The sequence below is a fragment of the Geosmithia morbida genome (genome assembly GCF_012550715.1).
Source record: "Geosmithia morbida isolate 1262 chromosome Unknown scaffold_3, whole genome shotgun sequence".
In the NCBI taxonomy this organism is placed as follows: domain Eukaryota; kingdom Fungi; phylum Ascomycota; class Sordariomycetes; order Hypocreales; family Bionectriaceae; genus Geosmithia; species Geosmithia morbida.
In genome coordinates, this window is record NW_023336190.1 from 1,214,038 (window position 1) to 1,237,257 (window position 23,220).

The window sequence follows — 23,220 nt, forward strand, 5'->3', positions numbered from 1 at the left end:
TCCTTTCTTTTTCCTTCTTTTCTTCTTCTTTTTTTTTTGTCATCTAATCCACGCCGTGGCTTTCTGTCAGATTGATCCGCCACAAGGTGACATTCTCTCGGCTTAGCATGTACGAGGCTATTATTGTTATATGTGTACAAGTAAGGATATGTACTCGTATACACTTGTAGCAGTAGCAGCAGCAGCAGCAGCAGCAGCAGCAGCAGTAGTAGCAGTAGTAGCAGCAGCAGCAGCAGCAGTAGTAGCAGTAGTAGCAGCAGCAGTAGTACGAGCAATGATACTCCGTACAACCAACTGGATTGCACTTTGTATTGTTCTCACCGCGCTCGTCCTACCTGTGGACAACCTGCAAAGTCAGCAATCAGAGTAATCAACGAGAGACAGAAACAGAAACAGGAAACACAAGGGGAGGTGGAGGAGAGGGGGAAAAAAACAAGATGACAGAGGAGGAGGATCAACAAAATAGTTGAGATACGATACTGTGCCGCATTGCATCGTATCCTCCTTTCTTCTTTCCTTTTTTTTTAAAAAAAAGGAAAAAGAAGAAAGACAAGAACAAGGACAAAGAAAAATACGAATACTGCAGTCATCATCGTACAGGTAGGTTGCTATTAACAAGGTAGACTGTATGGAGCGATAATAATATTACATGATACATGTAGTGATAGTAATACCATCTTGTACGACAGACACACAGCATGCTATTGCCGTGTTTCAGAGGGAGACTCCATGCCCTTTGTTCCTCGCTCCTCTTTTTTTTTTTTTTGTTGGGTGGGTTGGGGGGGGGGGGGGGGGAGGGGACGAGGAGTTTGTACACGTCTCCTGACTCCCTGTTTTCTTCCAGTCTCACCATCTCGCACCTTCTCTCCATTCGACGGGAATTGTCCCGGAAAGGGAAGCGATGGTGGGGGAGAGGCCGTGGCCTGGCCTGGCCTCCCCTTCTCTGTAATGATGATACGAATACTCACATGTCACTGTCTTACCCAGACAGGAGGACATTTGGGTGCTTGGGTGCCGACCGTTCCTTCCCTATCCCGCCGGCAGGCGACGAGCCAATTCACCGAAAGCTCCGCCATATCTTACCATCATCAGCAATGGCATGCGTATTTCAACCTCGGTGAGTGGTCGGTGAAAATAGACTCGAGACTCGAGATGCGAGGGCGCTTGCCACTTGTACATGACTTGTACATGTATGCGTCATGTCGTCTCCCCCCCCCTCTCTCTCTCTCTCTCTCTTTCTCTCTCTCTCTCTCACACACACACACACTCACTCTCTCTCTCTCGCGTTCTCTTCGTCCCTTGTCGTCACGTCTTTTTTTTAGGGGGGGGGCCGAGAAGTGTGGCAATGTCAGGGAAAGCTGGAACATTTCAATGGCAGGACACGGCCTGGATGGCAAGATTTGGAGAGAGCCTGGACCGTGGTCATGATACATTTTAGTGCCCGAATGAGGCCCGTGTGGGAGACGCATACGATGGCGAAGCCTGCCGTGGGGACGGTCGCAGGACAAGTCGCAGGACAAGTCGCAGGAGCAGCGGCAGCGGTAACAGCAGCAGGTGGCAGCGGTAATGGCGGTGGTGTGGGTGGCGACGTAGGCGGATGGACATGGGACTCGATTCATTCCACGCTTTACCTATCCCGCGGTAGGTGCTCGTACGAGTACCTCTGTTACTTGGCAAGGGGCGACTACTTCGAAGAGGAGAGAAGAATAGACAGAATCTTTGATGAAATAAATTATATTTGAGAAATTAAACAAAAGAGAGAAAGGGAGAGGGAGAGGGAGAGAGAGAGAAAGAAAGAGAGAGAGAGAGAGAGAGAGAGTGTGTGTGTGTGTGTGTGAGTGAGAGAGACGGTGCAGCAGCAGAGTTTGTCGAATGAGCCTCGTCCATTTCGTCTCTCACGGCGTCTTGCACTGTCTCCTTGTCTTGTCGACGGACGACTGGCAGGTTTGTGCGTTGCATCGTACCTGTACAGGTGAGTAATCTCAGGACATGGCCATGCTCGCACATTGAGTTGATCATGGGCATGTACTTTCATGACGTGCACCGCTCCCACTTGGCTGCCATAGGACCCTGCCGTCTGTGTCTGTACGGAGTACAGAGAAATAGCTAGTCAGCTACCTAGAGCCTAGCACATACGCACACAAACACACACACGCACACACACACACACATATATATATGAGTGTGTGTATGTGTGTGTGTGTGCATATGCATGCGAGACAAGCACGCTATTCTTGGTAGGGACACCAACAAGTCGGATGAGGCTGGTCCCCTTTACTCATGTGGCCCCTCGTGTGGTCCCTCGTGTGTGCCCACCCGATGAGCGGGGAGAGGCGTACGGAGTAGGCAGTATTGACTTCCAAGGGACCGCCGTAACGGGACCCTTCAGCCTTGCCCGTTCCCATTCTCAAGCCATGGGCCATGGTTCCCGTCCTGTTTCTTTTTCTTTCTTCTTCTTCTTTTTTTTTTTTTTTGCATGGAGGGAGTCAGAGTACATGTATCCGTATCCGTAATAGTGTATTCGTACGCACACACGCAATGTACGGAGCACGTCTGGTGTGGGTATAGTTTGTATCGGGTCCAGAGTAAAAAAAATAAAAAAAAGATGAAGAAATAAAAATAAAACATAAAGATAAGTTAAAACATAAAACATAAAATTCAGATATGAAAAGAGGCAGAGTTAATACACCCACACACTTATCCATCTGAGAAATGGCCGGATATCCAAGGAAGAGGAGGGGTGCGTGCGTGGAACGAAACCGCAGCTTTATTACTCCTTTCGGGTATTCCGCAGTCAAACGGGGAGACGGATGAGTATAGACGGGGAGAAGAAGAAACGAGAGAAGGAAGTGGAGAGAATGGAATTTGTCAAGGGACTTGCTATCTGGGAGAGAACGTACGAATGGGGAGAAAAAAGGGAAAAAAGAAAAAGGAAAAAGAAAGAAAAAGAAAGAGAAAGAGAGAGAGAGAGAGAGAATGAGTGTCTGCGTCTGTCTGTCTGACTGTCTGTCCGTCTGTCCGTCTGTCCGTCCGTGTCTGTCTATCTGTGTCTGTCTGTCCGTGAGCGGTGGGTGGGGAAGAAGTAATAGGGGGGGCGTGGTGATATGAAAGAAAAGAAGAAGGAGCGACGGGCCAAGAGCCAGAGGCAGAACCCAAGAACCTACACAACTTGGCTATCGCCTCTTGGCCTCGTCTGTTCTTGCTGTTTGTCGCTCCTTCCTTTCATCCTATCAAGTGGTTCACAAACGAGCATCAACGCATTCCTTTTTGGCCCTTTTTGGCCCTTTTCTGCCCTTTTCCTCTCGTCCTTCTTCTCTCTTCTTCTCTCTCTCCCCATCTCTCCCCATCTTTCCATCTCCCTCCACTTCCTTCCATCTCTCTTCATCTCTCCATCTTTCCATCTCGATTGATCAATCCTTCATCCTGCTGAGGACGGATGACTAGGCAGAGCACAGAGTAAGGAGAAGGAGAGGGGTAGAGCAGCAACGTGGCGATGTGAGCAGTATCCGTCTTGATCATGATTCCCGCATGCTACGACTCTCGCCAACTTTGGACGTGAACGATGTACGTGCCTCGCATGCATCATGTATTGGGTATTGTCAGGTATATTCCCAGTATTTCCACGCGTGCTATGTGCTATGTATTAATAATAATAGCTACTTCGCTACCGCACCGTCATGACTTTACATAATCATCACCACAAACAGTATCATGTACTACCGGATTATTACTACCAGCATTTAGTGACCTTACCACGATAGATAGCAGTGCAACACCAAACTATACGACCACTACTATTACTCCGTATTACTTCTATACTTGCCCATATAATCCCCATCGACTCCTCTCCCGGTAATCACCAATAATATACTGCTTCAATGCTTCGCTGCTTCACTGATTTCTTGCTCTTCTTGCCTACACTAAACTCAAAATCGATGCCAAGGCCTGTCCAGGTCCAGACCCTTGAAAAGCTCCTCGTCTGCTTCTCATTCTCGCTTCTCCCAAACATCCACACACCCACCTTTACAAACATGTAATACAGCATATATACATACACGCCCCCCCCCCATCAAGACTTGGCCGTGCCATGTTACTCGTACTATTTTTCAATTATTCCTTTTCCTCTTGTTCTTTCTTTTTCCCCTTCTCTATTTTATTGCCTCTAGTACCTGTACTACTTGCTTTGCTACTACACTGCTACTTTTATTTACCAACTCCGTACGTATATATGTGTACATTGGTCCAGTCTAGTCCAGTCCAGCCGCAGCTCATACATCTTGGCTACTTTCCCGGACCTCATTCGTATCTGTCCCCGCCCTCTCCTTCCTCTTGCTTCCTTTCTCTCCCTCTTTACTTGAACCTCTTTCTGAACATACGGTTTCCCCTTTTCCATCTTATTTGATACCCTTCTCCTCCTCCTTCCTCTTCCTCTTCCTCCTCAATCTCATTCGTCTCGGCGACTCAAGCTTCAAGCTCTGTGTTTGTTCTGATACGCTATTATATATACTCTGCTGTGTGTGGCCTGTACGTCTATACCTTGTGTCATCCTCCTTCCTCTCGACACTCACGCCAACCCAGTCATAACGTCAAGGACGCGCCATTCTTGGACAATCCCACACAAATCATCGTCGACGTGGCGCATACATATACATGTACATGCTTGATTTATACTCCAGCCACTGACAATCTTCCCACGCCATCTTTCCAGCCTTTTCCGTCACCATTCTGCATCTATCTAAGCCGTTCCCGCGAAACAAGACGTCTCTTCTCAAGCTCGCGGACCGGCACGTCCCTAGATCGGTTTCCAGACAGGTCACGCCCAACTCTGTGTGCTTCGCTGCCGAGATCGTCTCTCCGCCCGTCTTGAGATACCCTCTGCCGTCATCAGAGGGTCCTGTCATCCGCACAATATACACTTCCGTTGAACGCCACGCCACCAACACAGTTCAACCTTGAGAACGTCGGCAGAAGAAGGAGATCCCATAATCACAAGCTGCGACAGAGCCTCTTGTGGGGATCCTATACGGCACGATATACGACACGATATACACGCATCCACTCTGCCGACATCCTTTATTGAACCTATTCCCGGAAGGCGTGGGACTACGTCGTGCGTCAGCCTCCGTCTTTTCGGGTCCCTTGACCCCCAAATCTGTTTCTGAAGGTTGCGAAATCGGCAACTGGTGCTGGAGCATCACGTATATGTGTGTCATCTCGTTCAGGAAGACGCATAGGCGTGAGCCTGTGCCTGTGCCTGTGCGTTTGTGCGTGCGTGTGCGTGTGCGTGTGCGTGTGCGTGCGTGTGCGTGCGGTGGATGTGGTGAGGGTGGTGGGCTGGCACCCCCCTCTTCCTCTTTCCCTTAAGCTCTTGTCAAGCTCCTGTCAAGCTCTAGTCTCTTCTCGTCTCCCCGCCTATTTAACATCCAGGCCTAAAGTCTCGGGTTCTTCTGGAAGCTGGACTCGCCCGAGCCGCCCCTTCCCTGCCATACTAATATCCGTGGCTCTCTTCTTCTCACTCGCATCGGCCTATCTGTCCTCGTCAGAAGAACAACAGACATCTCAGTAGCGGTACCAGCTCATCTCTCGTTCCACCACCACGCACGCACACGCACGCATACACACACAAGTCTGCATTCTCTTATAACACCATCATCGCACCCGTTTATTCGTCCTACGCCAAGAAACGACTTGACCCGCCTTCGTCTGTACGGGAAATAAAGCAAAAAAGAAAAAGAAAAAAAGAAAAAAAAATTTCAAGATAGGCAAGAAATCAAGAGCTGGACGGGCGGACGCTGCCTCCTTGTGATAAAGCCATCGACTACGAAAACGCCTATCCGCCAGCCTAGGCTTGAGCCATCCGCCACTCGGCCTCTCTTCCTGACTGCGTCACAGTTCACCACAATCTCATGATGGACGAATACAAGGGCTTAACATCTCGTCGTCCCGCGACCGAATCGCTGCCTCCCTTCCAGATGCCCATCAGGCAGTCTTCAGATATCCCAAGTATGGCATTCAATTCCTTCGGTTACGATCCAAGAGGACTCGCATCGTCCCTAACCCCCCCAGATTCCTCAGATGCATCCGGTAACCCACTACCTCTTTATCTCTCACCACCTCCCCCTCCTTCCCTCGGCCAGGGTGACACAAGAAAACATTGGCAGGTCACGAGTATGAGGCTAATACAACTATCGCTGCAGGAGCCGGAGACAACATGAGCCCGGGGATGCCCTCGATACAACCTCAGAACCCCGGTCAGGGTCAGGGTCAGCATAACCCCTCCAGCAACCTGGGACAACCGCACTACAGCTTCGCCGGCCAGGGCCAGGGCCAGGGCTCGTGGCCCGCCTCCAATAGTAACAGCTTCGCCGGCTCACCGTCGCCGATACAGAGACAGCAACAAACCGGCTTTTCGCAGTACGAGTCTCGGCCTCCGATGTACAGCCAACCCCCGCTCCCGGCATCGACCTATGCGCTCCCCTCGCCTACTCACACTACGCCGCCTGCTCACCTGCAGCAGCCCAGGACATTCGACTCGATGGCCTCGCCGTACCCGGGACCGCCGCCGCCGCCGATGCATAACATGCAGCAGCACATGGGCCACCATCAGCAGCCGCAGCCCATGATGGCGCCACCCGCGCCCTACCGAAACCATCACCAGTCCTTCTACCCGCCCATGCCTCTCCCACAAGCCCTGATGCACGGCGGCGGTCCGCACAACGGGGGCGCCATACCCATGCACCCGGGTGCCATGCACATGGGACAGCAGTACATGTATCCGTCGACGTCGTCGCAGATGCAGGACCGGCCCTTCAAGTGCGACACGTGCGTCCAATCCTTCAGCCGTAACCATGACCTGAAGCGGCATAAGAGGATCCATCTCTCGGTCAAGCCCTTTCCCTGCAGCTACTGCGGCAAGCAGTTTTCTCGAAAAGATGCCCTGAAACGGCACCGTCTCGTCAAGGGATGCGAGGAGAAGGAGAAGGAGAGGGAGAAGGACAAGCTGCGTCTGACAGGACAGGATGGTGGACCTGAGCCGACCGAGGAAGACGATGGCGTCAGTGTAATCAACGGGGGTGGTAACCCTGCACATGGCAGTGCCAACATTGCAAGATATCTTTGAGAAGGAATGCTTGCCACTTTTGTTTCCAAGAAGGGGAAAGGAAGAGACGGGCGAAAGAAAGAGAAGAGGAAAATAAAGGCAAACTCTACAACGGGGTCCAAGGGAGCGCGCGTTTGATGTTTCTCGATGCTTGAAAGGCACAGGTGGGTTTGTGTTTTTATATTTCTATCTATGGCTTTGGCTGCTTCACATTTGCATACCCTGTAACACTCGGAACCATTTAACGACATTGGCGCAAAGGGAAAGGGAAAGGATACCTGGACCTAGAGGTCTTGTGTGTGTGTGTGTGTGTGTTTTCATGTATATACTGGTGATTATCAGTACTAGTACTATTCAAATTTTTTTGGTTTATCTTTTTCGACTCACAATTGTATATGATGATGCTGTGCTATCTCTTTTCTCTTTCCTCTCCCCCCCCCCAAAGACTTAGGTTGGAGGATACTAGGTATCCTGTACACACACACGCACACGTACACACGTACGAGTAGTTGGATCAAGATAGCTTAGGTTCAATATATATATAAAGAAGAGTATCAATAGATGATGGCGATAGAAGATAGAAGACGACAGAAAAAAAAGAAAGACGATTTTTTTTTTTTTTTCAAAAAAAGAGGCCAAAACGGCCCTTCCCGTCTGATGAATCCGTTCATCCCAATCGGATCATCTGGTACCACGTTTCCCCTATTCCCAACTGCCTCGTTTTGCTAGATTTGCTGTTTTTTCTTTCTTGAGTTCTCTTTTTGTTCTTTGTTGAAATTGAACTTGGACCTTAGTTTCTCGTCGAAAAGAAAACCAATTGCATTCCATCCTCGTGATTTCAACTTTTTTTTCTTTTCGTTTTTTTTTTTAATATATAACATATGTTTCAATTTCTCATGAGACTTCTTTTTATAATAGGGCCTCTTTGCAATATAGGGCCCTTTCAAAATACGGAGTAGATAAAGCAATGAGGAGAAAAATGATGGAGAGAGAGAGAGAGAGTAAAAACAAGTTCAAGTTGGAAAAAAAAAGAAACCCAAAAAAAAAAAAAACGAATACGAGTAGTTGCAAATAGTTTGAACAAAAAAGTATTTGACAAAAAAAATGCAAATGATACGTCATCAACCCCATAACAAACGCCAAATATTATCCATGATTCCCTGGACAAAAAAAAAGGAGGAGGGGGGGGGGGGGAGGAGGTGGTGATATTAGGAATATCTCGTCTCTTTCGGTAAATGGCAAGACAGAAACAGGTGTTCTTCACGAAGGGCTGACCCCCATCACCGCCCTCTCCTCTTCCTCCTTCCTCTTCGGCCGCAAGCAACAGCTACTGATCTGTACCCCCTCCCTATGACTGGTGACTGTTGGGCGGCATTCCCGGCTGAGGGGGGAGACCACCAGGGTAGCCCTGATTCCGCTGGACGTAGTCTTGGTAGGCCATGGCATGCTGGGGGTCCATCGACATGTTGGGGGGCATGTAGTTGCCGGCCGGCATGTGAGGGTTCTGCGGTATGCCGGCGGGACGGGCGGCCTGGGGGGGCATGTGAGGCTGGGGCGGCTCCTCGGGGGAGTCGACCTGGTCGGGGCCGTCGACGCCGTTGTCGTTGCTGGTCGGCTCGGGAGCGTTCAGGCACGCCTGCGAAGAGACGGAAAAGTCACGGTCAGCACGTCTCCGTCGTCTCTCCATCGCATCTTCATCTCTCATCTTTCTCATGGAAGTCTGTCCTCTGCTGCGTGCATGCTCTGACGCGTCGCCTTCACCCCCGGACTTTCCTGGGGACTGGGCGCGGGAACGGGAGGGCAGCTCACCTGGATCAAGTTCTTGCCCTCAGCCTTAGTGACGAGCGGTTGGAGCTTGGGCGTAGTGAAGGTGTAGACGAGACCGGTCTCGGAAACGACGAGAAGGAGGACCTGGGTGCCAGTGAGGACGGACAGTTCGTAGGCCTGATGCCGCGGCGCGTCTGTCAGTAAACAAATCTGCTAGTCTCGCGACGACGACGCGTTCACCCATCAACGGGCACGACTGTGCTCTCCTGATCCTCTCCCCTCTCTTCTTCCTCGCCATCTCGTGCCGAGCATCGCGCTCGCGCTCAGCGCGACGCGAGATGGAGGGAGTGGGACGGCAGGGGGGGGGGAGGGGGGAAGAGAGCGTCGAGGACAGGGCGAGAGAGGACTGACCTTTTTCATGATTCCGGCCTTGCGCTTGGAAAAGGTGATGTGACGTCGTGACTTGTCGCTGATGAACTTGATCTCAATCTTGCGACGCTCGCGGTTTCCCTTTTCGTCATCGTCATCGTCGTCGTCGGCGGGCGCGGCGCGCTGTCGCTTGACTCCTCTAGATTCAGGACCGGTGCCGGGAGCACCAGGGTTACCATTTCCCTGAGACTCATCGAGTTCATTGGGGGAAGTCTGATCGTGCTGGTCGGTGATGTCTGCCATTTTGGGGGATCGTTCTTCCTTGTCGTCGTCTTCGTCGTCTTCGTCGTCGTCGTCGTCTTCGTCTCCGTCTTCGTCTTTTTTTACTATTTTTATTTTTTCCCTCTCCTTCCTTTCCCTATACAGCCTTTCCCTTTTGAGAAAGAGGCCGAGAAGCGTGTGGCTTTGGTGCGTGTGCGTGCAGGTCCGTAGAGTTCTCAGAAAAGTAAAAGAAAGAGAGGAAAGCTCGTCTCTCGATTGGGAAAATGCGAAGCTTGCCTGTCTCTCCAATCCAATCGTCTTGTATCACACAGAGCAGTCTGTAAAAGGCAACAAGTGGTGGAGATACTGTTTTGAGCGTGGTGCCGATGGATCTATACTGTATCTGGAGTGGAAAAGGGCGGAGAGGGAAAAAGGGAAAGTGCCTTTTCTGTTTGGTAGAAGACTGTCTGTCTGGTCGGGGCCTGGCCGGTGCTGACTGCCCTGGGGCGGGGGGCCCTTCCTTCCCTTCTGTAAATCACGGACCCGAGGCTACGCTGACAAGGGCACACAACAGCGCACACGCGCGCGCGCGCACACACACCAGGCAGAGAGGTTCGACCCAGTTCTCAGTTCCTCAGGCAGGAAGGCAGAACAGACAGGCAGGCAGGCAGTGAGTAGGTGGTAAAGGGGGGGGGGGGAGGATCCCTTCCCTTCCCAATTTTTTTTCCCTTGCCTGTAACCTGTACGAGTAATAACTCGTACAGGCTACTCGTACAGGTATACTGTCAGTCCCACGCGCGGGTGATGGGCGGATGACGGGGTCCAACAGGCCGACTCCACCTCCACACACACGCAAGCTACGGCGAGAGTGTTAAGCTGATGACGATCATTGGTCAGCCAGCGCTTGAGAGGATCCGCTTTCTGGCACATAACCCAGTCGCTCTCAGCCCCAGTGTAGAGGGGGGGGGGGGGGGGGGGGGGGGGGGGGGGGGCATGGAAGGAGGGAGACAGTGTTCATACTCGTACTGTACCGGCCTGCTTCTTGCTGTTGCTCTTGCTGTTGTTGTCTCGTTACCCACTCGGTCCAGACCCCTTCTCCTTCTTCTTTGCCTCTGTTTGGCCGCTAGAGACGAGATGGGCCAATGACGGTCCTGATCTGGCTGTCACAGCATCCCCCGTGGTGGGTGTCCCTTTGGAATGCTGCCGGTCCCATGGTCGACATTACCTGGCCCCCCGTACGGAGTACCTGTAGCTGTCATGCTATCGTACTCGCAGTACTAGGTATTGCCATCGCACTCTCTACTCCCTTCACTGTTCCTCGCACCCCTCACAGTGACACCCTCTGCTACCCATACGTGTACCCGTACATGTGCTCTGCAATGCTCCGTCCGCAGCGGTAGTATGCTCTGAGACGGTATCGATGATAGCAGTACAGCAGCAGCCTGGACGAGTGCGAGACCGAGCACAGTGCGCTGCAGGCTATAGCCGGTGAGTACCCGCTACATGTGGCGGACCCCCATCTGACTGTATCGAGAAGCGTCATTGGTCCAGACTCTCTATCCTTGGAGAGGTCTCACAGTGTACCGGAAACTGTAACTGTACGATCCCCTAGGGAACCGCGAGCACTCTGTACTGTACTCTCGTGCTCTGCCACCCGAGGCCGTTCTGTCGTCTACCTGTGTGTGCTGACGAACCGGTGATACAGGTCGAGCATTAGCCGCTAATTACTCGACGCTCGTACATTCCCAGCACAGTGCAGTGATTACGCCCAATGATCCCCCCCCCCCCATCAACTCCCCTGCTGACTTGGTCCAGAGTGGGGGCTGCAGAGTCTACATATGATATTATTACAAGGCGAGCGAGAGATACGCAGCAACGATACCGTACGGTCCGTACCCGTACTGCAAGTATCGCTACCGATTCCTCGCCGCCACCCTCGATATATCCGCTCGTATGAGTACTTGCAGCCGTAGCAGTGGGGTCGATGCTAGAGTCACTAGTGCTACTAGCAGCAGCACTCTATACTAGCAGTACGAGTACATGTAATATCAATACTACCAAGGTAATAATAAAGCAAATAATACGATGCGCCTTCGAAAGGGTTGACCACTACGAGTAGTACGGGCAGACAGAACACTTGTTCCCTCCTTGCCTCCTCGGGCTTCCTCTTTTCCACTCTCCATCCTCCGAGTCCCACCTTTCCCCACCCTCCCCTCCTCCCCGGCCAAATCATTCTTTCTTCTCTTTCTTTTTCTTCTCTTCTCTTTTCTTTTCTTCGGATAGGTTCCCTGGCCCGAACGTCGAGGCCGAAGATGATGACAACCGCTCCGTATAGTCTAATTCGTCCATCGAGTCGGCTGTCATCAGGATGAGGCCATCGAGAGTCTATCAGAGAGACATGCAGATGGGGTGATGATGATGAGTCGTGCATATGTGGTATGGATGCATGTGTAGGATGAGATGTGAGCACGAGTACCCTCATCAGAGGATTGCCCGCGAAATAAGCAATACCTCAGGCCATTCCAGATAGAGTCCTCTTCCTCGTTGCAGCAATGGTCCCCATTCCTCCTCCTCACGGTCCGCAGCCGTCGGGCTTATTGTTATTCCTCGGTCGCTACTGCTACTGCTGCTGCTACTGCTACTGCTGCTGCTACTGCTACTGCTACTTGCTACTGCTACTACCTGTATGAGGGAGTAGCAAGTACAGGTAATATTGCAGAGCACTATCGCAGCAGTAGACGTAACGACTCTCCAAGGCCATTGACCAGTAATGCTCATGCTCTCTCTCTATACGAGTCTACGGGATACATATGATCTGTACATATATATACTCGTAGCGTGCAGCCGGACAGCTCAGTCACGGGCAGTACATGTACTCTGTTGACATGTGGCTGTGCGGTAGAAGGATACCGTACTCTGTACACCACGCGAGTCCCCAGAAGTACTCACGGTACTGCTCGCCTTTCGTCCCTAATCGAAGTGCTGCATGCAGGTGATCGGGACAGCATCGTTTCTGCCGACGCTGGGCGGCGGTGGCGAGGGGGACATTACAGATTACATGTATACAGATTCCCTCTGTACAGATCACTCCGTACGTACGCAGCATCATCCCGTCATCACTCGTACATGGAGGCCCCCACGTGAGTACGAATACGTAGCTCCCGTGCCGTCAAGCTATTCTCGGTCCAGTCAGTCTCTCGAGCCTTTCTCTCCAATGTCAGCCTTGACTCTCAAACGCATGACGGAATATTCCAAAACCAGAGGAAGAAGAGAAGAAGAAGAGAAGAAGAAGAGAAGAAGAAGAGAAGAAGAAGAGATGGATATTTGATGAGTAGTAATACCGCAGATACGAGTCAGGATGATACGCATAGTGAGACCAACTGACCATACGAGTTTACTGCCCACCGGCCCTCGATTCTATGGCTGACAGCGACAACCGTCGAACGGCAAAGCGAATCCCTTCCATAGCAGGAAAGGCGCGTCTAGGGGCCGTCCGCGAATGAAGAAGCGCTACACTTCCCAGAAAGGGCTGTACTCTTTCTGGCTCGGCATGTGGCTGCTTGTCTATCTTGGTCTGCTTACTCGAGTATGTACATATATATATATATATATATTTCTCCGTACTCCGTACTTGCCATTCCATCGTATCAACGAGACGAACAATCGTACGAGCGGTGTTATTCCCCTAAATGTCAATGTCAATACTCGCAGTACAATGCTACTGCCCACAGCGCATATTGCTTACCTCGACGAGTATTACCGGATGGTGCCAGTATATAATGTGCTATATAGTAAGCATATAATATATTTCAGGCAATATGAACAAGGGAGCACCTTGATCAAGTATCAATATTGATCAAGCATCAATATTTATCATTACCTGGCAACCTCCGAGCACAGGACAGCGAATCCCCAGCACTCATCCGCTATTACTCGTACATGTGTTCCGTGATCTGTACAGACTGCTACCTACCATCGAAAACCTACCATCGAAAACTCCTATCAGCACCTCTACCCGTACACACCATTACGGCGGGCGGATGCGTAGCACACACGGACACACACAGATCTATCGCGTCGTACTCGAGGTCGGCGCCCTACACGTAGCGCCAATCCGAAGATTGGGGGAGGAAAAGATCTCGCGAAGCCATCGTCAGTCTGAGCCGGACAGCACACTGCAATGTGTGGAAGGGGCATGATTGCTACGTGTTTTGGGCTGCGTTTTGGGTAGTATCATGGGTGATTACCTACTCCTCCATCCCTCTCAAGAGCTAAATAACCCGATTGACTGTCGAGTGTCGGTCGAGTGTCGGTCGAGTGGCAGGGGCAAAGGAGGAGGGGCAGAATCGACAGGGAAGGAACGAACCACACTGTCCGGACCATGGGCTCCTTCCGTCTCAAACCCCAACACCAACTGCTCATTATCAAGCCTTCAGATGCGCGCACGCACACCCACGCACACCCACGCAAAAAAAAACAAAAAAAAACAAATAACCTTGAACCACCCTCATTTCTTCTTTCCCTTTCATATTACATGACTATTACTTTTCGTACATATACGAGTATTTGCAATCGATAGTATTGAATAAAAATCCAATATTCAATAACAGCACTCCCTCACCCCTCCCCCCCCGACCATGCCTTTTGACTGGTTTCTGGCTCTTGGCTGCCCGCCGCCGCCTAACCGCCGCGACGACCTGAAACATCTCCCGTCTCCAGCTTTGCCGCAGCCAAGCCTCTCGTGACGGGAATCATATCGGAGTCCACTCAGGGTTCGCCCACCAATGCATTCACTTTTCCCTCTTTCTCTCTATTTCCTTTCCTATTCTTTTTCTTATCTCTTACTGCTCTCCATTTCGCTTCTTTTCCTCCCGGTTCTTTTCTGTTTTTCCTTTCTTTTTCTTTTATTTCTACATATACTCTCTTTTCTTTCTCCCCTTCCTTTTCACCCGACTGCTGTGCAGCTCACTCACTTTCCAAAGCAGACAGTTCGACGGCTGGCCGTCTTTGCATGAGCGTGTCCGCGATAATACAGAGAATCAGTATACCGAACCGACCTTCTCTTTTTCGAACCTGAACGGGATCGGATACGCTCATTCCATCTTGTTTCTTCCTTCCCTGACAGCTCTTTACCGGTTTTATTCTTCTTCATTTTTTTTTATTTGCCGACACAATATTCGATCCTACCATATAAACGAAAAAAAAAAGAAAAAAAGAGAGAAGAGAAAGAAGGAAGGAACGATGGCCAACAAACTTCTCATCGTCGTCATCGTCGCCGATATCCTCTTCCTCGCCACCGGAATCCTCGAGCTTGCCTTTTCCGTCGTCACCCAGCAGAGAGGCAACCGCGACCCCGCCAATGGAGAGGACGTCATCCGTGACCTCGTCGATCAGCGACTGCCTCTGACCCCTGGAATAATCAACGGTGTCTTCATCCTCGCCTCCTTCGTCGCCACCCTGCCCGGTCTTCTCATGCCCACCACCCGCGGGTGGCTCAAGGCGGCCGGCTACATGGTTACCGTCTGCGGTCTCTTCAGCCTGATCCTCGGTGTCGACCTCTGGCTCATGACGCTCAAGATCGGCACAAACTTCGGCAACGTCTATGTCGATCTCGACTCCAACCAGCAGGAATTGGTCCAGACCAGCGTATGTTGATACTCCCACGAACGACAGAGGGCGAACAGCGACAGGGGTGGGGGAGAAGGAGGAGATCGTCCCGAGGGATCTGACAAGTTCATTGCTAACTCGGACAACCGACGTCGACAGTTTCAATGCTGCGGGTACACAAACTCCACCTGGCCTCCTTTCGTCACCGACGACACCTGCCCTAGTCCCGCTGCTGCTGCCCTCCTCAACGGCTGCAAGACGTCTGTCGCCAGCTTCGCCACTATCCTCTTTGGCGACATGTTTACCGCTCTCTTTGGCATGGTTGGTGAGTACACACACATACATACGCACATACACACACACACACAGCAGAAAAGAAATAGGGAGGAGAGAGGAGTAGCATACTGACTGACAAGCACAGGCATCGACCTCCTCTTCATCATCGCCCTCGCCTGCCTCTCCAAGGAGCGCAAGGAGCAGATCTGGTACCGCAACTTGGACCAAAAGAGTGCTCCCTGGTAGGAAAACAAGCCAGCATGTACGTGTGTTGCAGGACTCACACGTACAGGCCCTTTCTTTTTTTTTTCTTCTGTCATGTGAGCCTTGTTTGTTATTACTATTATTATTATTATTAAGAAAAGTGCATGAGCATGATATCGAACGCTTTCCAATTCTTTTTTTTTTTCTCTTTAAAACTTTTAAATTTACTTGGTAGGCAGTCTCTTTTTGGGTTACCCTGTTATTATTTTGGACATGATTTTTTTTTTGGTTGGGCTTCTATCAATGTTTTCTTTTAAAGAAAAGAATTTGTTTATTTTTTTAATATTGATTTTTCATGTGCAAATATGATTGGAGAAAAGCTTGGTATATTGTAAGGTATACTTTGAAAAAGCCCCAAAAAAACCCTCCCCAAAAAAACCATGGAAAAGACGCTCTTGTCCAAAAATAAAAACTAAACACTGGGAAAAACTTGACGGTGATCATCCGAAACATTAATAGTCCTAATCATCTCGCACAGCAAGTCTTGAGAAAAAAACCTCATAAGCACGCTCTGGTCATTTTTACTGGGGGAAAGAAGAAAAAGGGAGGACGATAGGAAATGGTATAGATCAGAGGATATGTGGAAAGAAGAAGGAAAACTTTCGGTACACGCTCAAAAAAAACGAGATGAGAGGGGAGGGAAAAAAACAAAAACAAAAAAACTACACTGCAGAGTCGTTTGGTCTCCTGTGACTAGCACCACGGTGTTCGTCACCCCGTGATTCCTCCTGTCCGACAGAAGTATTGCCAGCATGCCTGTGTGCTAGTGGGGATGATGGCGCGGCGGGGGAGGAGGAGGAGGGGGGGGGAGGGAGAGGTTCAGAAGCGGCGCCTGAACCGGGACTGCTGGAGGATGAGAGTCTCCAGTCCCTCCACCATCTGATTGGGAGCATGCTGCCGGCTGATTCGAACAGGGAGGGGGAGGAGTCGCCGCCTCTGCCCCTCCTGCGCGAGTTCCTGCGCGCCACGAGGCCCGGGAATCCGGTGCTGCGTCTCCGCCGATGGCGCGAGGACGGCACGGCAGAGTCATGGCCGGGTCTTTGGCTGCCGACGGCCTTGCGCGAGGTGGGCGGCAGGATGAGGGGTGTCGACTCGGGGCCCGAGGCTGAGCCGGACAGGGTGCGACGACCCGGTAAGGTGCTCGGGCGGAGGTGACCTACCGGGGATGTGGGGGTGTCCTGGTCCTGCAGCTCGTCCCAGATCTCGGCCCGCTCGGCCCGTCGGTAGCCCTTCTTCTTGGTGGGCGTCAGCAAGGTGGCCTCGGTGCCGTTGGGGGCGACGGGGGGGAAGGTCTGGTATCCCGAGCCGGAGGCGTCCGAGTCTTCGATGGCGGATTCGGAGCCCAGGAGGGAGGATGATTCGCCGCGTCCGTCGTCGTCGCCGTCGTCATCGTCCTCGCCCTCGGTGTCCTCGACGAGTCCGAGACCGGGGGCGAGGGATGATTGGCCGACGCCGGGGGTGTGCTGCTCCTCGCTCAGGCGCCAGGACAGGGCCAGCACGCCGGACAGGAGGATGCAGGTGCCGAGGGCGATGATGCACGCCCTGAGCGGGGAGATGAGGCTGGTCTGGTCAAAGTAGATGAGGCCGTCGAGGATGGCGATGATGTTGTAGACGCAGAAGACGAGCGGGTACAGGACCGAGGTGGAGACCAGCTTGAGCCCGCGGTGGAGGTAGTACAGCTGGCTCAGGGCCAGGGCCACCAGGGCCATGACTATCATCCACGACTGCCAGTGGGCGAATTGGTTACGCTTGCTGCCGCTGATTGTGCTGATGATCAGCTCGACCGACGACTTGGCGAACAGGAGCGCGTGCGCCGACAGCATGCCGCTAATCATGCCGTACACGATGCCGCGCACCAGCCGGAACCGCCCGCTGTTGTGCGCCAGGTTGGTCACGGCGCACACCACCTCCATGGCCACCGCGACGGCCACGACGAAGACGCCCTGCAGTATCATCCACACCACAAATGGCCTGCGCGCCAGCAGCACCAGCAGCTCGTCCAGGTCGTGCGCCGCCTCCGGGATCGCACCAAACGTCGCGATCAGCACCGCACCCGTCGTCACCAGCGCCGTCCCGTAGAACGACCAGCGCGTGAAGGGCTCGTGGAGGATGACAGACGCGCATATTGAGTTGAACACCAGCCCCGCCGCCTGCAGCGTCGACAGCACCGGCAGCGGCAGCGTCGAGATCTGCACTGAGCTACCCACTATGTTGGCCATCAGGAACATGCCCATGGCTATCTGCCACCGCCTCCGTCTGTACGGCGGCCGTCGCATCTCGTGCGGCCACTTCTCATCTTCCAGTATGTGCGACTTGCGCTGCAGCGTCAGGCCCACGCTCTGCACGCTCGTCGAGATGATTCCCACTATGATGCCAAGCTATGATTTGATCGTCGCAGTCAGCATGTCTTCAGGTCAACAACGAAAAGAAAGAAGAGAAAAAAAGGGGGAGACAGCCTGGGCGTCGTCCACTCGCATTCCAGCCGAGGCACGAAACGCAGGGGAAGAGAGGTAGGGGAGGGACAACACATACGGCTATGCCTCCCGCAGGAGAGAGACCGCCCGGCAGCCCCATCACGCCGTACTTGGACGCGTAGTCATCTGGCGAAGGAGGGAAGCTTAGGTGGTATGTGAGGGAGGGCCGTCACACGAAGCGAAGGACGGTGGGGGGGGACGGCTGACGGCGAGTGCACTGATATCACTTGTGACGTCTTGTCGATATCGATCGCTTAGTATCGGAGCAGCGGTCTGCTGAAAGGAAGAGTTCGAGGGTGTCGAGGCTGGGCTTTGTGGGAAGAAGAAAAAGAAGACAGAACAAAAACAGAGAGGCGGGTGGTTCTGTCGAGGCAGAATATGGTTCGGAGTGGACCGAGGGGGACAAAGTCGACAGATATTGAATCGTGGGTCTTGTGGTCAATAGTGTTAGAGCATGTTAAAGACTCTAAGGTTGGTGAGGTTGTGAGACGTCTGCTGTGGCTTCGCTCAGCGGCGGTCCTGGAACGTAATAGCGCAAGGGGACCCTGTGACATCTGGCGTCGCCGCATTAATAGTAGGTCCGAGCTTGCGTGGGAAGTGTACAGATTAATCAGTAATCAGTAATCGGTACTACAATTGAGAAAGCGAGAGGATCACGTGATATGAGGCTGACGTTACAGCTTTGTGGTGAGCTGGGTAATGTGTGGCTGAGCTCACCTTCGTGGCTTGATCTGCGGCCCTGCAGTGTAGGGAGAGCTGGGAAACCCAGCTGGCTGACTTCCATCATCGTCATCAGCCGGATTTAATCACCTGCCAACAGCCCATCCGATACCGCCCACCGACGAGCATCCCCCAATCGTCTACATCCGTTGGGGAAAGGTAGAAAGCTCGTGCTATCATCTCGACTCTTCCCGCTTCCGATCCCGCCCACCTTCTTCCTGTCGTTCTGACCTCTACCTCCCCGCACGAACAGCCTAACCCCTCCTCAATACCACCGCCATCATGTCGCAACACGCATTGTCTGACCAGCAGGTACGATGAGGGATATACGAAGAATCATGTGAGAAGGAGAGGAAAAGAATTGGTACTGATGTTTTCCCCCTTCTCGTCCTACGGTTCTAGGTCGACAATGAGCTCCGCAAGATGACGGCCTTCATCAAGCAGGAGGCTACGGAGAAGGCCCGCGAGATCGAGATCAAGGCCAATGAGGAGTTTGAGATTGAAAAGTCCAAGCTGGTTAGGCAGGAGACGGACGACATCGACGTCCAGTACGAGAAGAAGTTCAAGCAGGCCACCATGTCGCAGCAGACGACGCGCTCCGTCGTTGCCAACAAGACCCGCCTCAAGGTCCTGGCCGCCCGCCAGGAGCTCCTCGACGGTATTTTCGAGGAGGCCGAGAAGAAGCTGGCCGACGGTACAAAGGACAAGGGACAGTACCAGAAGACCCTCACGGGTCTCATCCTCGAGGGCTTCGATGCCCTCAGCGAGCCCTCTCTCCAGATCCGTACCCGCAAGCAGGACCTCGACACGGCCAAGAAGGCCCTCTCCGACGCTGAGGCCGAGTACAAGAAGAAGACGGGTAAAGATATCAAGGGTTCTATTATTGAGAAGGACCCTCTTCCTCAGGACAGGTACGCTTTCCCTCCTTTCCCTCCTCTCTTCTCACCCTCTCATGTACAAAAAAAGAAGAAGAAGAAAGTGTATCTTTCTCTATGCTCCTTCTCTTCATCCTATCATTCTACAAACTTGCGGCATCCAATTCTTGGGAAACAGAGCAAGAAAGCCACTAACTGACCATCACCCTTTCAGCGCCGGTGGTGTCATCGTCATTGGCGGTGCCGGCAAGATCGAGGTCAACAACACCTTCGAGGCTCGGTTGGAACTCCTCAAGTCATCCGCCGCTCCCGCCGTCCGCGAGACTCTGTTTGGAAAGAACCCCAACCGCAAGTTCTTCGACTAGGTCATCTTCTTTTTCTTGTTTTGTCTGTCCATAAACCGCATTCTTGGCCAAGAAAAGGGAAGGGGGAGGAGGCGGAGTAGGTCGGTCGTATGCAGCAGTCAGTGTCCTAGTACTGGGTATCGCTTTTTTTTCTTGGTTATTATCTGCCCTCTTCTTCTATCGTTGTTTGTTTGAGCCATCTTGTGTGCTTTTTGTAGCTTGGTGAGAAGGCTGTATACCATAAAGTCGTTAAGAAAAAAACCCCCCGCTGCCAATGCCTCTCTCCTCCAACTGTTCTATATACATCGTGTGTGTGTGTGTTTGTGGATCGTACCCAGATGCTGGGCACCTTGGATCCTGATGTGCGCATCAACTTGCGACGCGTTTTGACACGGGCCTGTCGAGGAACTTGCGCATATAATTCTGCTGCCGCGGTAGGAAAGGATCACGTTCGGGTCGGCTGACCGAGTCGAATACGCTCTTCCTGACCTTCTTCCTCGTCCGCACCGAGTGCGAGATGCGCTGCTGCACCCACTCGATGACGCTCTTGGCCTCCGTGCGCGACAGCTTCATGCCTGCGTCATTGATCTTCCTCCAAATCTCGCGCAGCATGGTGGCCAGCTCGTCCACCTCGGCATTGAAGCGTCGCTCGTCATCAGGATCCCATCTGCCGTCAGCGGTGGCCGAGGCTGCCTCGAGAGACCCGTCGTCGACGGCCATGTTGAGGAGCAGGATGCCGGCCCGCAGCTCGTCAAAGTCCGTCTTGGAGGTCACGGCGAAGACGTCTCCGATGGCTAGACGGTCAATCACGCGGCGCACGCTGACGACTGTGTCTGGGTGGTGGCCTCCTAGGGTCGGGTCGTCGAAGAAGAATGATACCGCTAACCGTCTGCGGAGCTCGTGGGTACGCCGATTGCTGATGGGGAGACAGAGGAGGGCGTTTATACGGATGGACTGGGCAGTGAAGTTGGCGTACATCATCTTGATCGTCTCGGCGCACTGCAGACCACATCGTTAATGCCTAGGCTGGCCACCGCTCTGTTCAGAGGAGAAGGGAGTGGGGGAGGGAGAAGGAGGAGAAGGAGAGCGAGAGCGAGAGCGAGAGTTCGAGACGACTTACAAAGGAATCCCACGAAGAAGGCGGCAATGCCTCCACGAGTAGCTGTATGCTGTACTCATACTCGGGCAGGACCTCGGGGGAGCATATCAGAAACCTATCCACCGACATGCGGAGCAGCGTCCTGGTGGCAAACGCGACAGACTCGGGCGACAGGTCGCAGGACAAAAGGCCCAGCAGCTCGATAACCGAGCGCACACACGACCAGTCCCTATCCAGATACGGATCCTGTGGGGGGTTCGACAGTGGCAGCGGCGACGGCCCCCCTCCCTCCTCTCCCTCGTCCGACATCTCGACGTCATCGCCATCGCCGCGAGCACCAAGCCTGGCAAACAGCCGCCGCAGACGCTGGGGAGTGAGCCTGACCCGCGCATGCTCCTGGCAGCAGCTCAGCAGACTGACATACTCCTGCTGGACAAGCCTGGACTTCTGCACGCACAAGTCGTCGAGGATCCAGTCAAACAGCGCTGCGGGCAGGAAGGCCCCTCCCATCCTGTCAACCATGGTCTGTGGCAGGCCAGAGGCAAGATACTGCTCCCTCACACGGGGGTTGGCATGCGTCAGAGGCGCCCACGCCGCCCCGACCTGTTTCTGCCCCTGATCCTGCATCGGCGGCATCGGCGGCAACGGCGGCGGCGGCGGGGGCGCGTAGTCCGCTGCGAAGAAGCAGTACCGTAGCTTTGGCGACTGACCGTGCGATGTCCTCTGCACGGCCCGGAGGACCTTTTGCGCGTCCAGGCCGTCATCGCCGTCTCGGACGATGCCGAGGAGGACCGCGTCTCGTGAGGACGTGGCGGCGGCGGAAGCAGTGGCGGCAGCTTTAGCAGCGGCTTCCACGGCCAACCTGTTCTTCAGGGAACTGGCATGCGTCGCGTCGTCTTGCATGGCGTCCTCGATAAGAGCGCCCATGTCAAACTGATGGGTACGCTTGGGGTTGAGCGTCAGAGGCGACGAGAGCATGCTGCAGTGGATGGCCGTGTCTGTGCGCTTGGCCCTGGGCGTCTCGAGAGGGCCCGGGCCCGGGCCCGGCACGTTCTTCCTCGCCGCCGCGAGAGGCGGCGTCGTGCTCTTCTTCAGCCTGTTGGGGTCGAACTTCGCCATCAGGTCCTCCAGGTCGTCATCCGAGTCGGAGAAGCCGCCTTCGCTGTCGTCTTCGTCCGACGCGGCGACTACGGCATCTCGGGCTACAGGTCTGCGGATGCTGCGCGACGGTGTGCCTAGCGGCGAGGAAGGCAGCTGCAGTGGCGAGGAGGGCGCGCGGAGGCTCGTCGGGCTAGACCGTGACGCCCTTCCCGCTGCAAGGGTGTCGTTGGCGGGGCATGGCGAATCGCCGCGAGATGGGGACGACGGCGGCGGTGGTGTAGGCTGCGCCTTCTGGGGGCTCGGTTTGAAGAAGCTCGTTATGGGGCGCGTTCGGTTACTGCTCGAAGGGCCGTTTCTGGGCGGCATGTCGGCTTTCGGTGGAGAGGGCGTTGGGTAGCCCCTCGTGTTGCGAGGAAGGCGCACGAGTTGATAGTTGCGTCGTTGGTCTGATGGGGGTTTGAGTGTGACGCGATCTACGCGATCTTGGTGGAGGAGTGGAGGGGTGGGGTAAGGTTCTTAATCAGGTGTTGTACTCTGACGCCGAGTTTGTGAGGTATTACTCCGTACACACGCCTCGTAATGATAGAATAAAATAATATGCAATACTGTTGGTGCATGTACTCCGTACTCCGTACTCCGTATCGTTAGCAGTTAGAACTTGGCAGTTGGTGACTTTGCTGTCGCTAGGCGGCCGGCTCTACTCCGTAGTAAGAGCGGGGGGTTCGTGATGGTCTCTTGCACCGAGATGACTGTTGCTATCCATACCTACTACATCTTACCCAGGCTACCTCGATGCAAACGGTCAATCACCAGCTGCCGCATCACCGTCGGCGTGGCTGACCATCTTCAACCTGAAATATGCCTCAGGCTCTCAGTAGGGAGCAGATGCCACTGATTGCCTCTGCAGCATACGCGCGTCCTCCGTAGCTTTCAGCCTCGTACATCTTCTACCTCTTTCTCATCA

General features: G+C 53.3%; 6 protein-coding genes across 6 annotated transcripts; 3 read left to right on the top strand and 3 right to left on the bottom strand.

Moving 5' to 3' along the window:
- Positions 1-3,878: 3,878 nt before the first annotated feature.
- On the top strand, positions 3,879-7,120 carry GMORB2_5302 (Zn-finger; the record flags this gene model as incomplete). Its single annotated transcript, XM_035467276.1, has 3 exons — positions 3,879-3,977; positions 5,973-6,084; positions 6,162-7,120. The coding sequence occupies 3 exons, from the start codon at positions 3,879-3,881 to the stop codon at positions 7,118-7,120; spliced, it is 1,170 nt and encodes a 389-aa protein (XP_035323288.1).
- Positions 7,121-8,447: 1,327 nt separating this feature from the next.
- Positions 8,448-9,538, bottom strand: GMORB2_5303 (uncharacterized protein; the record flags this gene model as incomplete). Its single annotated transcript, XM_035467277.1, has 3 exons — positions 8,448-8,735; positions 8,909-9,043; positions 9,278-9,538. 3 exons carry the CDS (start codon positions 9,536-9,538, stop codon positions 8,448-8,450), a joined length of 684 nt encoding a protein of 227 aa, XP_035323289.1.
- A 5,199-nt stretch (positions 9,539-14,737) lies between these two features.
- Positions 14,738-15,625, top strand: GMORB2_5304 (tetraspanin; the record flags this gene model as incomplete). The annotated part of the gene is made up of 3 exons (XM_035467278.1): positions 14,738-15,142; positions 15,263-15,428; positions 15,525-15,625. 3 exons carry the CDS (start codon positions 14,738-14,740, stop codon positions 15,623-15,625), a joined length of 672 nt encoding a protein of 223 aa, XP_035323290.1.
- Positions 15,626-16,462: 837 nt separating this feature from the next.
- Positions 16,463-18,217, bottom strand: GMORB2_5305 (Pfam:DUF803; the record flags this gene model as incomplete). Its single annotated transcript, XM_035467279.1, is given in 3 exon segments — positions 16,463-16,544; positions 16,556-18,021; positions 18,176-18,217. 3 exon segments carry the CDS (start codon positions 18,215-18,217, stop codon positions 16,463-16,465), a joined length of 1,590 nt encoding a protein of 529 aa, XP_035323291.1.
- A 902-nt stretch (positions 18,218-19,119) lies between these two features.
- Positions 19,120-20,077, top strand: GMORB2_5306 (V-type H+-transporting ATPase subunit E; the record flags this gene model as incomplete). The annotated part of the gene is made up of 3 exons (XM_035467280.1): positions 19,120-19,149; positions 19,240-19,748; positions 19,927-20,077. 3 exons carry the CDS (start codon positions 19,120-19,122, stop codon positions 20,075-20,077), a joined length of 690 nt encoding a protein of 229 aa, XP_035323292.1.
- Positions 20,078-20,425: 348 nt separating this feature from the next.
- Positions 20,426-22,622, bottom strand: GMORB2_5307 (uncharacterized protein; the record flags this gene model as incomplete). Its single annotated transcript, XM_035467281.1, has 2 exons — positions 20,426-21,055; positions 21,177-22,622. 2 exons carry the CDS (start codon positions 22,620-22,622, stop codon positions 20,426-20,428), a joined length of 2,076 nt encoding a protein of 691 aa, XP_035323293.1.
- Between the last annotated feature and the right edge of the window lie 598 nt (positions 22,623-23,220).